Source organism: Morone saxatilis, unplaced genomic scaffold, assembly GCF_004916995.1.
Source record: "Morone saxatilis isolate NCDOM2014 unplaced genomic scaffold, NCSU_SB_2.0 Contig3, whole genome shotgun sequence".
Taxonomy (NCBI): Eukaryota; Metazoa; Chordata; class Actinopteri; family Moronidae; genus Morone; species Morone saxatilis.
Genome location: NW_023339873.1, coordinates 21,283,740 through 21,301,888, shown reverse-complemented (window position 1 = coordinate 21,301,888; position 18,149 = coordinate 21,283,740). Strand labels below are relative to the sequence as shown.

General features: G+C 40.1%; 2 protein-coding genes across 3 annotated transcripts in view; one reads left to right on the top strand and one right to left on the bottom strand.

Moving 5' to 3' along the window:
• The window catches only part of trappc12 (trafficking protein particle complex 12), a gene marked incomplete in the record, with an annotated part of 36,165 nt that extends 27,957 nt beyond the window's left edge, over window positions 1-8,208 (bottom strand). Inside the window, 3 exon segments of one of the 2 annotated variants that reach the window (XM_035673761.1) lie at window positions 4,632-4,748; window positions 6,332-7,663; window positions 8,137-8,208. In XM_035673761.1, coding sequence (XP_035529654.1) covers window positions 4,632-4,748; window positions 6,332-7,654 — 1,440 coding nt within the window. 2 annotated transcript variants of the gene reach the window in all.
• Window positions 8,209-8,320: 112 nt separating this feature from the next.
• Window positions 8,321-18,149, top strand: part of eipr1 (EARP complex and GARP complex interacting protein 1) — a 68,017-nt gene continuing 58,188 nt past the window's right edge. Inside the window, exons 1-2 of the mRNA XM_035673760.1 lie at window positions 8,321-8,514; window positions 8,673-8,756. Coding sequence (XP_035529653.1) covers window positions 8,473-8,514; window positions 8,673-8,756 — 126 coding nt within the window. The 5' untranslated portion in view covers window positions 8,321-8,472. The remainder of the gene's footprint in view (window positions 8,515-8,672; window positions 8,757-18,149) is intronic.

Sequence of the window (18,149 nt, the reverse complement as noted above, 5' to 3'; positions counted from 1 at the left end):
TGCAATAAAGGCTGGCCACAAGCATCCACAAAGGAAGGAAACCCAGCATTTTGGTGATATCCATGGGTTCCAAGACTTCAGGCAGTCATTGCCTCAAAATGATTCTCAACAAAGTATTAAAAAATGAAAAATTTTATTTATGGTAGTATTTGGTCAATTTGTTGAGCCCTTGAAAATGAGGAGACTGTTTAAAAAAATTGGTTGCAATTTCTAAACGTTTAAAAACATAATTTTGTTCAACCCCTGATTAAAACCTGAAAGTCTGCACTTGGCATTTCTTCAGTGTTTAATTTCAAATCCAATGTCGGTGGTGGTGGCATGCAGAGCCCAAATTGTGAAAATGGTGTCACTGTCCAAATATTTCTGGGCCTAACTGTATAATGGTGTCTAAATATTCTATATAAATATATTCTGGTACAGTATATACAGTATAAATAAAGCCTTTTCCAGACATTAATCCAAATAAGAATGTAACATAATGTGAAAATACAAAAAGTCATTTGGTACATTTAGGAATAATCAGGTACTTTTGAGGACTACTGTAAGATGTGCTTTGAGATAAATACTGAAGTTGGTATGCTAACAATGACAATGCTGGTGTTAAGGAGGTAATCTTTACTATGTTCACCATATGAATTTAGCATGTTGGCATGCTAACATTTGCTAAGTACAGCTGAAGCTAATGCAAATATTATTAGGTTTTGAGGCATTTGTTCATACACCAAAGTATGCATTAAGATGCATTAAAATTGAACCGATGATAGTGCTAGATTAAATGTTTAAGGATCATCAAATTTTTCCGAGGGGGGACATGAATGCCTGAACCAGTTTTCATAGCAATTCATCCAATAGTTGTTGAGATATTTCACTCAAAACCACATATATGAATCTCATGGCAGTGCAATGGTGAATGGTGAGAGATTAGGTTATGTCATCTGGGAACCCTGAATGTCTGTTTAAAAATTCAAGATATTTCTCAGGATAAATGAAAATTCTGAGCTGCTGGTGGCAAGTGACGAACAATCAAGGCAAGTCTTTAGAATTCATCCCCTGGTGAACATGAATATAATAATTTCATGTTAATCTGAGCAAAATTGACACTAAAGAAAAAGGCATGACAAATAGTGCTCCTCTTTGGTCTCATGCAGGCTGATGGTACAATAGACTATTGCAGTTATTTGGTAGGGATGCACTGAAATCATACCAAATACAAGTACAAGTACTTACATTTGAGTATGTGCCAATACAGATATCAATATGAGTACTATTACAGTTCTAACATTATATTTCCATCAGACTTTTTGACTGTAAGCAACTGAGTGTTGCTGTAAAAGTTGCTTAAAATATCTTCAAACTGCTGATTCTACTCCTTCATCTATTGCTCAACTAACGAGTGGTTATGTAACGTCACACTGCCATAAAGCTGTATGAGGTGCGGTATCGTAGTAGTTTTAGTATATGAACGCAGTATTGGAGCCGATACTTGATACTGGTAACGTAACAATGCTTAAGTTGTGCTTGGGTGATGCTCTTTCCCCTTAAAAATGTGTGTTTTATATTGTGTTTTTTTTTTAATTGATTGAACACTGAAAAAGTTATCTTACTAAAGATCGGTGCTTTTTATGTTATCTAGTGATGCAAAAGACACTGTTTATTTACTCCACATATTCAAGATAATGATCAAGAAATCAGTTCAGAAGGATTCAGATATTCAAACCCACAGTAGTTCTCCACATTCTGAGGTAAAACGTGTGTGTGTGTGTGTGTGTGTGCTTAGGGCCAGGTGAAGCCCTCTTCTGCCTGTATGTCTCTCACACACACACACACAATGTTGCTTTCGCTTTCTTTTTTCTTTTTGCTTGTCATTCCTTGACATCTCTCCTGTAGGCCTATGTTACCTTTCTGTCTCTCGGTCTTTGTCTCTCTTTCAGTTGTCTCTTGCTCTAGGGAGCCACCCACACCATTTGGCAAAGAGCATATGATCCTCTTACACACACACACGCACACACTCACCTACACCATATAGTGCAGTTGACTGCAAGCTGAAAGTACCATCTTGTGTGTGTATATATACACCACCAAGTCCAGAAGGCCCTTGAAATATGCACAGCAGTCCCATGCATAATACATGGGCACAGCAGGAGAAAAGAACTTGTGAGCCGAGTGGATCTCCACCTCTCCATCTCTCCACTCCACCCCACCCCTCCCCTCCTCTCCTCTTTCTCCTCTCTCCATCACACTGTCTGCTGCTGCTGTGCATATGTTTTAAATAACAACTGTCTCTCAGGGTCATCTGTGGGTCAGAAATCATGATGGAGGGACGCCATGAGGTCTGGAGAGATAGATAGACGGCAGCAGGAAAGGGAATGAGTCGAGACTGCGCGGTCACAAAGAAAGACACGCACTTTTATGCTTGGCAGAATAATAGCAGAGGATGTAATATGAAGGGAAAGGAGACGAATGATTCACTGTTTTCAGTCAGCTGAGGCCTAACCACCCAGCAATTTCAGTGGAATCACTGACTGTACAGGCGGACTATCAGAAGGTCAGACAAACTGCAGAAACCACAGGATGTTAAGCTGTGGTAACCTACCAGTGGTTTTGTCATTTACCTCCACAAAGCGAGTGAGGTAATGTTCCCAGAAAGCACCTGCTGCACTGCACGTGCATACACCCAAAAGTCATTGAATCAGAAGCTGGAAAAGCTGCTTTAAAAAAGTATTTCAGCCACCTAAAAAAAATCTATATTGTTTTAAGTGTACACTATATTTTGAATATTTTAACCGCTTTACCTTGCTGACAGACAGCCTTTTCAGACAGGAAACTGAAGCATTTACCAGTCTCATTTGACAAAAACAGTCATTTACTTTTACAGCACATGAGCGTTGCTGGTCTGCTGCTGCAACCAGTAATAGTTTGGATCTGAACGGTAGACCAGCAAATGGTGTTTTCTGCGTGGTAAAATTACAGTTTTTCCTCAAAGGAGTGTGGTGGCTTTGAAGAGAGCATAGATCGACAATTTAGTTTCCTGTTGAAAAGGTCCATCTTACAGCAAGGTAAATGGACCTTTTGGGACCTCTTCTCATGTTTCAGATGTCTATGAGTTTGTTATCATTACTATTATTATCTAATATTTTACCAAATACAGCAAAATAAAACAAATTATTTCCTCTTTAATTAAATAATATCACATGATTTGATTTATCTTGTGACTCTTTGGAGGGGCCCAACCCCTAAATTGGGAACCAGAGGACTACAGCAAACTGTATATAAAGTGGCTAAAGCTAGCTATTTCCATAATCCTTTTTCACATTCACACACTCTGATTTTCACTCTCATGTGCAGTGAAATGGTGACAGTGTAGATCCTGGCTGTCATGGAGCAGCAATACACAATAGAGTTCAGTAAAGAAAGGATCAGATTTTGATCAGCTTTTTTATTTTAGACAATACGATCCATTAAAGTATTCCGAGACCGGCTCAGATACTGATCCTTAGGGTCAGCTTGGGACATCTCTAATTATTATTCATGCTTGTCTAGAATTATGAGAAACACTATTATTTCATGGTCTCTGCCGGGCACGTTACAGTCAAGTGCAGAGCAACCACCCCACACTAAACTCCTATTACATACATACATACATGTCATGGCTCACGTTTTACCTTCACTTTTGGGGCCTCTATCATCCATTGTGAGGTCAAAATCTGTGATGTTCAAATCATATGTTCTAGTGTTAGCTTTTTGGGTATTTTGACCTCAGTATATTTCCTGATTTAACCTTTTCCCCATTGGATTTGTTTGCCTAATTCTGGACTGCTTTCCTGTATACAGAGCCTGTTTTGGCAAGTAAAGACTGTTCTTATTCAGACCCGGCTGTCTCTGAGTCATGCTGTTGAGTCTGTTTGCCTGAGTACTCCAGTTGTTACATGGACTGCAGTACAAAAAGCGTTGCCAGCGTATCGTTCACAAGTAGTTTAAGCAATTTCACTCTCACTCAGCACCAGAGATGAGAGCATTGTAGCAGTGAGTAGAAACAGGGCGAGTATTGCCCTGCTGTGCCTTTCTTTGGTGGGGAGTGTATATATACAGTCACTGTTGTGTAAAACTTAAAAAGCAGGTTTGTATATTTGTCATTTTTTCCCCCTCTCCTATTGCACCTAAATTGCACCAAATTGTATTCATATTGTATTCAAGTACTGTTTGACTAAAACCTACAAAGAAGCTTTTGACAAGACAATGTCCCCTCAAGGTCCACTTAGTCACTTTTTAAACTACATTACAGAGAGATAATAACCTGACAACTAAGCAAAACTCAACTACTGATGAGAACCGTGCAATAAAGTTCATAGCTCTTGCACAAGCGTGTAAGCGGAACTTGAGGGGAAACTGTCACCAACAGCCGTTTCCAAGGTCAAGAATGAACTAGTCCAGCTAAGACGTTGTTCCAACTGCACGCAGATCATGCAAAGACGAAATAATCTGGCAAAAATAAGCACTAGAGCTCGAATAATGACTATAACAAAAAAGGTGCCTCTTTCCTTATATGTCAGACTGCCAGTGCACAGTGAATGATGTTCTGAAGTGAACGCAAACAAATTATTCATACACAAAAAGTACAGTGAGTGACTTACGATGAGCTGCTTGAGGCCTGTGAAAGACTGTTCCACAGAGTTGGCGGTGAGGACCTGACGCTTCATTGCTGCCTGTTCTCCCAGGAAACGAAGCATTAGGTCTTTTACAGCATCGCCCTGCAGTGAAACGCACACATATTTAACATCATGCAGAAGAACACAACAAAACTCAGAACCGGAGTACTAACTGCAGAATTGAAAAATATCAGATCAGGACTTGTTATTGGTAGACATTAAATTAAGTGGACTGAGGGAAAAAAGTTGATGTGGACATCCCTAGATTTGGACAGAAGTACAATCAATAAAACAATATCCTGCCCAAATAGGAAGAGAACAAAAAACAGACCGCAGGAAATGCTATCTTTAATCCAGCTTTAGAGTGGATCTAATTTGTTTGCTGAAAATTGGCTCTTAGTGGGCAAAAACACCAAGATGACGGAAGAAAAATCCTTGATTTTTATTCATTTATTCAAGCAGGCATTCAAACACATTCTGAGGGGATAATGAACACAATCTGAGCGGGGAGGTGGACGCACAGTGTAGGATTCAATTGAATAAATAAGTAAATTGATGTTTCATCAGGGCTGTTATTACGGATAAATGTTGCTGTTGAAGGGGCTCAGGGGATGGTTATGAGAGAAAAAACATGATATGGTGACCCAGGAGCAAAAAAGGGCGTGTGTATGTGTACTTCCAGAGAAGTGAAATCTGTCTCTGTACTATGTATTGTGCCACAGAAAGAGAGAGGTCTGACTGAGACCACTTTCATTCTGTGACAGACAAAAGAACTTTGTAGAATGTTAAAATTTGTTCAATCAGAATGATCAAGCTGGAGCCATGGCTAAAACATTTATTGCCATAATAGGTCTGCCAACATGTGAAGACCCAATACTTTTTTTATATTAGCAATAGAAAAATTTACAATATAAGAATAAAAATAGGCTTTGTAAACCTTCCAACAAAGGTTGTTACCTTATTCTAGCAGTTTTAGAGCCAAATGTTGTGACAAAACGAGCTGATTGTCAGAAAAGAATAGGAAAAAATAACAAAACTATATGGTTGTTTAATCAAGCAAATGATGCTTATTCTCAGGTTCAAGCTTCTGAAATGTGTTTATGTTTTTACAAGGCTGGTCCGATTTAAACAAAGCATTTGAAAGTGTTGTCATGGGCTCTCAAAACTTGTGATGGGCATTTTACCATTTTGTGTTGATTAAAAATTAGCAGATTAATGCCTACTAAAAAATAAACATGAGTTGCAGCCTTACATATCAAAGTAATGATAACCATTCCTGTTTCAGATCTCACCTTGGGAGACAATATAAGAAACAATGACTCAAAATAATTTAATTATGAATAACTCATAACCAACAGTAAGCCTAGTTTTAGTACTATGTGTTCTTATTACGTAACTTAATACTGCACAAAGTTGTGAGCCTTGCAAAAGAACATCCAATGACATCATCATGAGGGATATTCTGTCAGAGGGTTATGAAAAAATCTGTCCAGAGACAGAGAAATGTTTAATAGGTTGTACTTAAGATGAGTAAAGTGAACTGTGGTGGAGTGATCTTTCATCCATTTATTTGCATACACCTTTTACTGTCTGGAATTACACACCGTAAAAGGAAAAATTATTTGCAGGGCTTTCTACAGACACATGCTGTATAAAGAGCACCTGTATACATGCACCTGTCCTACCTGCAGGTTGTCAAACTTGAGTCCAGGCATGGTGAGTCTGTTGGTCTCTACATAGGCTGGGTTATACTGCTGGGTGGCTACAGAGATCAACACCTTCCTGGTCTCCTCAGATGGCAGCCAGGCATCATGGCGTCTGTCCACCTCACTCAGGCTCAGTGCTGTCGCAAATGGATCATCGCTGCCCGGGAACACAGCCTGGAGCTGGTTGAAGGGCTGTGGCTGCGTGGCTGGGGGGGCAGGGGCTTGAGCTGGAGCTGGGATTGCTTGGGGTGGAGGAGGTTGTGGCTTAGTGGTGGATTCGGTAGGGGCAGGGCCGAACACTGAGCTAGGGGTAGGAGCACCAGAGTCCAGAGGTCCTCCAGGGGTGGAGATGGACGAGGAGGTGGAAGAGAGCTGGCGCTCAGGGGTGTGGGCTATGGGCGCTGCGCTGGGGCCAGGAGGGATCTCAGCATTTGGGTTTGAAACAGAGATGAAGGAGGAGGCGACCGTAAAGGAATCAAAGAAGTCAGAGGCTGGATTGGTCTGTCCATTGTCAGTGAAGAACTTACTGAGGCTGGGGCTGGGCTGGCACACGAGGGGGGCTGTCAGCTTGCTGGGGGTTACTGCCTCTGCACTCCCCCCACCACTCCCCATGCTAAAGCTTGGGGACTTGATGAGAGTGGGCTGGAAGCCGTCAGGAACCAGAGACTTGGGCTGGGTGCCCTGGCTGAATATGGTGCACACTGGCACAGACTCGTCTTTTGGGCTCGCCCCTTTAGCTTCTTGTGATGCTGGTTCTTCACTTTTCAGAACCAGTGGGCTCTGTGTGTCACCCTGAGGTGAAACAAAGGCTGAGACTTGCTCTTGTGCGTCTGTCTGCTCCTTTGCATCCTCTTCTATGTTCTCCTCAGAACCCACTTTCTCCTGTTCCTCCACTGAAACTGTAATCTCAGTTGTGTTCTGTCCAATATCACTTTGTTCTTTGTCACCTGAAGTCTCTTGTGCAGCCTCCTCCTCCTCCTCCTCCTCCCCTCCATCCAGAAAGGAGTCAATGGGACCCACGTCGTCCTCCTCACTGTTATTAGGCGAGTCAGAAATCATGACGCTCTCCATCATCTGGTCGTTGAGCTTGTCCATCAGGCTATCTGAAGGCGTAGCGCTGCTGTCCTCCTGGGGTGTGGCAAACTCTCCGCCAAGGTCGATGCTGTCTTCCTGGGGAAGGATGCTGTCTCTGGAAGGGGTCTGACTGACTGGCTCCGGAGGGTCTGGGGCTTCCTTGATTACATCTTCCACTGTGATGTCCAAGGTGACTGGCCGCTGAGCAGGAGCCTCCCCACTATCCATCGTACTGCTCTTGAAAAATTAAACATAGAAATAAACGACATGAACCTGTTAATGTAATATAAACAGTGACCAATATTCTGTGCGCTGTACAACACTGTACAGCATCTTTCTTAGGGACTTCCTGTAATACTAAGCAAACGCTATTTTTTTTATAAGCTCCTATCATTAGCATTGAACTACAGCAACAGTGAAAGAGTCCGTTTGTTCGCCTTTTATTCGTGCTCCAAGCCTACCACGATAGAGCCCTTACCCGAGATAAGAGAGGGTTGTTGTCTGTCTGGAAGTCAACCTACTGGCTATCTGCTAATGCTACATTAGCCAGTTGGCTATCGTAAGCTAACTCACCTGAACAGCTGGTTGCAAATGTCAAATACATGCTCCACTATTAGATGTTCACGCCTTAAAGAACACGGAACAGACTACCGTGCAATGAGAGACTACAAATAAAATATTAAAACACAAATACGAATATGTTTTCTTACCTCACTGCAGACTGACAGATAGGACTCTAATACGCATGCGCAGCTCCACAAGAAAATTACAAGTACGGTGTCCCCGAGCTGACAATTTTCATGCCGCGGAGGTTTTTGCTATTCTTGACGTATTCTACGTACTTTTAAAAGGCAATACAACGTTGCACGACTGTCGTTACGTACGCTTAACATTTTTCCGTTTTTAAATCGCGGAAGTTCAACTACTGTGTTGTGTTTTGTGCAGTACGTAGCACAGTTACAGTTTTTTTTTAAGTGTTTTCATCGTGAGACATCGTTTTTTTAACTAATATTAGAAAAGCGCTAACTCTGGCAACACACTGAAAAATGGAGGACGACGCTCCTGTCATTTATGGTCTCGAATTTCAGGTACATATTGCTGCTTCGCCATTCATTACTATTTACCTGTCAGTGAACGATAGCTCTGTACTGTCTGTGTGTCTCATTATCAATTCATAGTTATTCTAGTCTGTGTCATTGTGAAAACGTGTTTGTGTGAATGGACACTCATGATATTTTCTTTGCAGGCACGAGCACTTACTGCCCAGACAGCTGAAACTGATGCCATCCGTTTCCTTGTAGGCACACAGTCACTGAAATTTGACAACCAGGTAAGAATAACAGCTCATTACAGATATGTTATACCATTTAAAGCCATATGGAAAGGACGGTCTACAACAGGAGGCAACAGGAACCTTATTCTACTCATTTAGTTCATAGTAGTGGTTTGTGTCCCCATGCATTTTTGTTGAGAGTAGACCTTTTTCTTATGAACATGCAGTAGATAAGAGTGTGTACAGAAGATATTAAGATTTCATAAATATAGTTTGACTAAAAAACAACACAAAAATGAATCAACTTACTAACTTAGCCTTTTCCAGAGTTTCCAGCTGCATCCTCAGTGGCTGGAGCTTGTTTCAGTTTATCCACTAACGATTTCCAAGGTTTATAAAGTCTAAAGTAAAAAAGTTGGTCATAATAGCAGTTATGTGTTCTTTTAAATCAAAAGCTGCATTTGACATATAAAGCTGCATTTTTAATAAATTGCAGGTGATTTATATTTCACAGTAGTATAAGAGTAATAAAGAGTTAGATTAGTTAAGATAGGAAATTATGAGCCGAAGAAGAGTGATGAGTAACATTAAGAAGATTTAACAATAAGTCAATTTATTCAGTATTTCAGTCATTTATTGCCAGATATGGAAGCTGAAATTTAACATCAGGGAGAGCCCTGGACAAAATATCAGAAATAAAATCACAACACTAATTACACTATCATTACCTTTCTTACATTAACCTGACAACAGCATATAAAGAAGCTACAGTGTGGACCAAGTGACAAATAGGCACTCAATACACAAACATCCTGAGTGTAAGCAGCACAAATGGCCAAGAAGCTGGGAACAGCCATTGTCAACCAACTAGAGCAATCTAGTGTGCTGCCAAATGGATAGTTATTTGTCCATCTAAATGTGGCCAAGAATTCAGCTAAATAAAAAATGCCAAACTAAATGTAACCACGGCAATCACAACACATCATCAGATAGAGACGAGCATCTTTTTCCACTGTTAGCTAGCTAACGTTCCTTCGGATGCAGTGACACAAAATGGAACGTTTTTTAAAATGGAAAAGTGTTGGCAGGCAGCGATGCTGAGCCCAGAGCACAGTGTGCTGAATGTGGTGAAATCCTGTCACTGCCCAGGTTATTTTTTCAACATGTTTGTTTTCTCATTTATTTGGGAAGGTGGTCCTTGGAAATGTGTTAACAATCAGAAGTGAAGCTATGAAAGGTTGAGAGCTGCTGACCTAGAAGATGGACAGTCCACAGATTCACCAGCTAATAGCACAGAGGGGAGGAGGAACTAATGAGGCTTTCACATCAGGCACCCAGGCACGGATCAACGAGCCGTGAAAAGGGATGCACGATTATTATCAGAGCAGATATCGGGATAATTAAATTATAGTCAATCGGTCAATAATAATAATAATAATTCATTTTGAATTATTGATGATTGATTGGCTTTATGTTCTATGAAAGCCAAACTGTTTGTGAAGTGTTATTTTCTTTTTTTTTTTTTTTTTTTTTTTTTTTTTTTTTTTTTTTTTTTTTTTTTGACGTTTAGCAGAAATAAATAAATAAATAAACAACAACTGACCAAATAACCTCTTGGCATCACATTTCAGTTTTTAAAATTCAAATGAGAGTCAGAGATGATTCTTAAGTTTCTGGAAGAAAGGCATGGGTCAACATGATAACATGAGATTGTGAACACCTTCAACCTACGATCTCACAGTTCTGATTTTGGGTCACCTTTGACTTTTTAAGGCAATCAGGATTCGAATGCAGAAAGGGTGAGCTATATTTGTTAGGGTGTTGTTGTAATCATACACAATTGGGCTTAGTCCTGCATATAGTAAAAAGTGAGAAGAGCTCAAAAGATCAACGTTCTGTGTGCACACATTTGTTTTCCAGTGGTGTTTTGCTGTAAGGATACTGTCTTTTTCAAGGAATTTCTCATACTGTAGATCTATGATTCATGGAAAAAAGCATATGAACTATAAAGACTCAAGACTAAATAATCCAAAGTAGGATTTATTTTTGTTACTCCAACATGAAACATCTCAGTGGATTTGTAATGACAAGTTAATGCCAGATCCTAAAGAATTAAATTCATGAAAAACTTTGGCATAGTAATAAAAAGATACATATCAGAAAACAAAAGAACGTAACTGACAAGTATAGCGTTCACAAATGACCAATTTCTGTAACCTTGCATTGCTGGTAATTTGTAGCTCATTAAATGTTGTTGTACTTTTAATTGCCAGTCCTAAAGCAACACTAGCCAAGGTTGCCAAAGTGCATGTTTTGGTAGTGCTTAGTTCCTTTTCTTTAGGTAAGATAATTACACTTTTATTTATTTATTTCTGTTTGATTTGTTAGATTTAAAATAGCCTGAGGGTTTTTGCTGGTGTGTTGGTGTGTGTGCTGTGGTTGGGTGTGTGTGTTGTGTGTGTGGGTGTGTGTCGGTTTTGATTTTAAAGGCTGGCTGGTCGAATAGGGCTCCAACTAAGAATATTTTGATAACAGATAAATCTGGCAGTATTTTTAATTAAACAATTTTGTGTTGAAACAATTTGATTTATTGTTAATAAATATGCCAAATATATTTTATAATTTATTTAATTTGTCCAAACAGATATTGGAGACTAATATATAGACCAGACAAAAGCAGCAAATCCTAACAATTGAGAAGCTGTTTTAATGATAAATAACATTATTAAAAGGAGTGAGATAACACTTAACATTTTCATATTAGATTAATCTAGTGTTATTTTCTTGTTGTGTTTCCTGTATAAAACATCAGAACACAGTGAAAACTGTCAATCTCAGTTTATAATGTAAGACAGGAAAAAGCTGTAAATTGCTGGAACCAGTGAATGTGTATCATTTTGTTGACAGGGGCAACAATAATGACAGGGGTCGGTATTTGTAAGAATTTGGCGGTACGATACATATTACGATACAAAGGTTACGCTTCAGTATATTGTGATTCTGTAAGCAAGGCGAAATATTGCATTGTTTTTCTTATTTTTTTGTCATAGTATAAAGAACACATCACCATATGCATCAAATCTGAGTTCAAAGTTTACTTACTAGAACAGTGGGGTCTGCATTTGTATTTATTATTTATTATTTAACATCCAGCATCCTAGCCCTAACAGTTGGGGGGCTTTCAGTACAGGGTTTTTGAGAATTGATACAATACCACAAAACAAAATATCCCAGATATAGCTCAGGAGAGACAGCCGCATCTGCCCCACTTACATCAACTGTACTTAAAGGTCCAGTATGTGACATTAAGGAGGCTTTGTTGGCAGAATTTTAATATAATATTCATAGGTATGTATTCATAGGTATGTTTTCATTAGTGTATAATCAGCTGAATATAGGAAACCTTATGTTTTTTTTACCTTTGAATGAGCCGCTTTATCTACAGACGCTGCAGGTCGCTTTTCATGGAGTCCGCCATGTTGAACCGTCTGCATTTACAATTTTTTTGTGCGTTTCGCAGCCACCCTAGTTTCTTCTTTGCATTTGGAAGGAGAGGGTGAAGAAATAATTGACAGATCTGTTGTATGTGCACCCGTGTTTTGTGTGTGTGTGTGTGTGTGTGTGTGTGTGTGTGGTTTCTCTGCAAAAGTCTGTGCGTTTGAGTGTTTTTTGTGTTTGCTGGGAGTGTGTTTGTCTGTGTGTGCATGCATGCACATCTTGCAGAGGTCATTACAGAGACAGATGACAGAAACAGTTGGCTATAAACGGGGGGAGAAATAATTAGCTCTCAGAGAGAGAGAGAAGGAGAGAGAGATTTCTGCCTTGAAAAAAAACAAGCCTATTTTCTGGCAGCCTTCAGTGTGAAAACGGTCTGGCACCGAATGCAGACGTGGTCCAATCCAAGTCTTGTGTAGCGAGTCTAATACAGAGCTTGTTGGGAATGGTGACAATGCATCCCAGTCGATCTGTGTGATTTCTTATTACACACTGTCAGTAGCTTAATATACTCCTCTTAACACTTTCCTCCTCTCTGGCATGTCCACAGAGCTGAAACACAAGAAAACCAGACAGGCGAATTCTTCTTCTATAGTAGTGTAAACCTAGCCTTCCTACAATTATTATATTTATGTAGTAATGAAGGTGCGAATTGCTCATTTATTCATTTGTCTGTAAAAGGCCACCATACTATGAGCAATTATGTGACGTCTCAGTGTAAAGTTGACAGTAGTAACATAAATTCGGTGATTTGTCTTAAATTGGATTGTAAGTAGGAATGCACAATCCAGCTTTTTTTCTCTCCCCATACTAATTTATATGCAAGTTTCTGTATTTAATGTGGATAAAAGATCCATTTAATGAAGTCAGTGGCTCTTATTGTCATGGCGGTGCAGCGACCAGTGCAGCCAGCACTCCGACTGTGTTTTACTGACCTTGAAATTCTTGTACTTTGGTGCCTAACACAGAGCAGTGCAGAAGTGGGAGGAGAGGCTCAAACAGGTGGGGGGTTCATTGAAATGAGGCAACACAAAGCAAGTAGTTGGTATTCCTTTTATAGATGTCTCCAAACCACTTCTGTTTCATCTGGATTTTGTCAATAAGAGCATACTAATTACACTAAATGCGCAGCAATAACAGAATAATGCTTAAAATGCAAATAAACTATTTTAATTAGAAATTCTTCAACTAGTACATGTGCTTCAATCTGCTTCAAAAAATAATGTTTGATGTGATAGAGCAGGAACCATGGTAAATCAGTCTGCATTATCAATAAATGAATATGATTCTTACAGTATCTGTTATCCACAGCTGCTTGCTACTGTATGAAAAGCAATCCTACCAACTGCTTCACCAAACCATTTTTTATTATTTGTTTCTATCATCATTGTACTAATTAACTGTTAAAAAACACACCATCTGCCTTTAGCTGCAGACTTGTGGTGCAGTGTGTTCACATCGTGCTGCTCTGCAGCATCCAGAAAGCAACGATTTCCTGGAGAAACCAAGACCTCATTTGTTGAGCTATTGTTGTCATGTGTCACTGTGATTGGCACAGGTGTTTCAGAGCGATGATAACAGTAATTTGATTGGCTGAGAGCATTTATTAATTACCTCACCCTGCGCTCTATATTCACCTTCACTGAGCCTTCATTTGCTCTGCCGCACACACATGAACCAAAATAGCATGTGTGTTTGGAGATGCTCACACAGTCTGTATGTTCAAGATGTACTGCTTTGCTTTTGTTGTTATGCTTTTGTGATTAAAATAGGGCCCACTATCAGCTCTGATACCTATCTGGTGGATCAGATTGGTGCATCCCTTGAGGTATAGTCCATCACAACTGCTTATCGGATGGTCTAAAAGCTTTGGAACCCCACTTGCCCCCAAATCTTCTGATGCTGGATCAGGGTGCTATGTCCAACAGTTTTGTAACTTTTGTAACTAACCAACAACCCACTTCACGCCATGGTTGTCCAGCTGTGCAGAGGTGAAAAAAAGGTCTGGGGGGTTTCAACTTCTTTTTTTCATTCTTTTATACAGCTATTTCTGTCAGCCTTATTGTGAAAAACAGAGTGCCATGCTGTGACTGTCTTCCAAGAGAGACTGTTTGAAAATGTGCGCAGTTTTCCCATGTTTAAACAAAATCACGTCGCCCTCTCTATGACTGCTGGATTTTCAACCCGCCTTCGAGTGTGGCCTTTTGGAACATACTTAAAAACATTTGCATTGATTTCCAATTTTTGTAGCTTCCTGTTAATCTCGGCCTGATTGGCTAGGTGTTGAGGTGTGGAAGTAGGCAGTGTGTGAACATTTCTCTCAAACTCTCTTTTTGAAATCTTCATAAAACTATTTCCATAACTTCTCATGTGTACAAACTGATTGCTATACCTTGAATGCCTTCGAGGAGAGACTGTCCCAAACTGTACCAATATTTGTATGATTAATCCCTAAACTACAAAGACACGCAAAGGACACAGAATTCTTTGAGAGATATCCACGAAGCAGTCTGATGCAGTCAGCAGGAATCTATAATGGCAGGCTTGTAGTGTGACCATTTTGCCTTCAGATGTGGTTGAATCACACATTGTACAACTACAAACCAACTAATTGAACTAGAGCTCAAAAGTGCGAAGAACACTTACAAAATCCAACACAAAATTAGAAGCACTAAGAGTCCTACTGCTAAACTGCCTAACTAAACATGTTTTCGTTTTTCTGCGTTTACAACACGTAAAAATTAATAGATTGACATTATAGCACCACCGTTCACCATGCATTGATTCCACACCCTAACATCCTTCAAAATTAACATTGTACATTCCGACACCAAGATCTTATTACACCCGTTTATCACAGTGTGGCATGCAAAGAATGTACAAGATCGCTGTTATTACAATGTGTAAAGGCCTTTAGTGTGAACGGATTGCTGAAGTTATGTACTTTGAAAACAAATAGAATTCAAACCCTTGTTGGTAAATTGTAAAATAAAATGCTTCATTGACTTTTTTTTCGGATATAAATGTCAAAGAGTGTTCAAAGCTGTAAAATCTAATAGGGATCATAATTCATCTTTTAGGTCATGGCCTTTGGGATGATCCTACATTTGAATTGGAGGTTCAGTCAGTGCAGTCCGTATTATTCATGAAGTCTTTTCCACTCTGCATAAGTTTGCTGGCCAACATTGGTTAGCTCAGTTCGTCTAAGTTTGAACTTGCAATGTGAAAAATGTTTTTTCGATTGGCATTTCAGCCCTGATAGCTTCTGCTGTATCCATAAGCCTGCTGGCCTCTCCACCTCCCATTAAGCATAATGCAGGGTGGAAATGTCTCTCTTAACTCGCAGAGCACCTCTCAAATCCCTCAGAGACCAATAGCTGGAATGACAAATCGGAGGGCGCGTCGGCATGGCATTTAAGGCTGCTAACGAGATAAAGCGCCCGAGCTTGGCACCTCTCACCCGCTCGCTACTCCTCCGCCCCGCTTACTGTCATCTGTGCGGCTAAAGAGCTTTAGCGGAGAGGCCCCTGAAGTGGGGGCCACGAGCCAGCTTGGCTTTATCCCTCCCTTACCCCCTCTTCCCAATCTCCCTCCTCTCCTTCTCCGTGCCTCAATTCCTCCCACCATCGGCACATAATTAAAAGTGCTGGGCTGGGTGCCCAAGTGGCTGAAGGCTATGAGTCACTCCCCAGGACTGGAAGAATGAGGGATAAATCACCTGGGGGAGGAGGGCTGGAACTTCTCTCTCCCCTCACACCTGGGTTCATTCGGGGGGACCCTATTACTAGGCCCTCCAATTACCCTGTCCCGCCAGCCTGAATTTATTTGTACCGCTCCCCCACCACCATAAAATTATAACTTTGCGTAATAATTTTTTTCTCGATGCAGTCCAACCCAAGGTTAATAGCCGCCTAGCTGACTTTGAGGAGGCTGAAGGATGCTGCCGCACCAGTGCTCTTCTCTTCCTCCTCCTCACACCCCCTCCTTTCATCCTCTTGTTTAGCCTGTAAAAGTAGTACAGGGAAAGGGAGTGGAAGTGCCTAGCAGGAGTTATTGTCCAGTGCAACCCCATTAACGGTCCCCCAAGGTGCTGTAAGTGTCTCTCTTATGGGAGAAACTGCCATTAATTGTCTGATCAAACCTTGAGACCCTCACTGTTTTACTGCATTGTAGGCCCTGAACTGCATTCAATCGAGGGCCCTCTTAGAATAGATTTCCATCTAATGAAAAGAGCTCAGTAAGGAGGAGTTTCTATTAACCTCTTATGGATAAAAGTTTAGCTTGTTTGTTGAACTTGTGTTCCGTAAAGTTAAGACAGCTGTTGATCGTGTTTTCAGTGTAGCCGAGGCCTCAGCATTACAGATCAGATTAACCTGTAAGTATTTCTGGTGCTCTATAGTAATTTAGTTGTTAACAAGTTCTTAAAATCTTTTGCATACTTGAAGATCCTCATGAAGATTTCTAATATAAAGTAATGAGTACACTGGAACCAGGAAAGCTGAGGTTGTGCAATGGCAGAGATCAGCAGTGACTCAGCTAAGGTGTAACTCAATTTATTCTTGACCCTGGAAACATCAGCATTAACTCAGCGTTCTTGCTTACTTGCTACCTTTATCCAAAGCTTTCAATCACATCCTGTGGTTCCGGGCAAAGCAAGTCAGTGGACTTTTGAGTTAAGATTTTGTTTGTGATGGTACTTATGCTAATTGATGCCTTTTTAGTTTCAGCACTGAGACCAAAACAATACTTTATTCAGTACGTTGAGGAATAGGTTTTTTGTGTCTACAAACCCCTTTTTTATTCATCAAAAGAAGTCAAACCTTTAAAATGTTAATTGTTGTCTGAACACAAGCATCTGTACAGTAAGTAAAATACAGTCTATAATGATAGAAAAATCTGTCTTATCAAGGAATACCAAAAGAAAAGAAAATTCATTCCAGCATGCATTTAATGCCTTGACAGGTCTAGCACACATTTTGGTTGGTACCCAGAGTTTTGAAGTTGCTAGCCAGACTTATATACAGCCTCAGTGTTTTTTGGCATAACACATATATAACAGGTTTCTCACCAGCCAACACAAGCGTTTCAATCAGCCTATTCAGCTAATTCAAAACTGGAATTCTTGCCTATTCCGAATAATATTGGTACAGCATAATTCAAGGTTTTGACATCAGTTGTTCAGAGTGAGCACTCGTTTGCTGAGCTGCTTGATTCAAAAGAAATGCAATAAAATGGGAAACAAATACAGTCTATGCTTTGCCCACAGCTTCAATAAATTATATTTAAAGAACACAAACCTCATACACAAAGAGTGTCAGATATTCTTACACATCTGGTTTGAGATTTGCTAGGTTGAAGGAAAAATCAGTTTTGAACTGAATCTTAATTGAATAGTTTAGCATTTTGGGAAATAATTTGCTGTCCTTGAGAGTTAGATGAAGAGATCGGTATTCTACTCTCATGTCTGTGAGTGAGTATGGAGCAAGGGTCAGGGTCAGGGTTGGCCTAGCTTAGCATAAAGACTAGAAGCAGCAGGAAACTGCTAGCCTAGATATCCCCAAAGTTTAGAAGGTATCACAACCAGCGCCTCTAAAGCTTATGTCTCTGTATGCACAATGGTACCACAACTGGCAAAGTCAGTGTGATAGCAAAACTGCAGGAAAGTCACTTCACCTGACTTTTGTTTGCCAAGAATGTTAAAGCACCCAATTTCCCCGTGTGTCATAAAAATTAAGTTTCTGTTATGCATGTACAGATTAAAGACCTGATGTGCATGTTAATAAGTAAGCTTTGGAAGTAATAGGCATGAGAGGCCACATGGGAGTGGTATCGATCTTCTCATCTGACTCTTTGGGAACAAAGCAAGGAGTATTTAACGGTCCCTTTTTAAAAGGTCCAGTGTGTTACATTAAGGAGGCGGAAATGGAATATTAAAATCATAAGCATGTTTTCAGA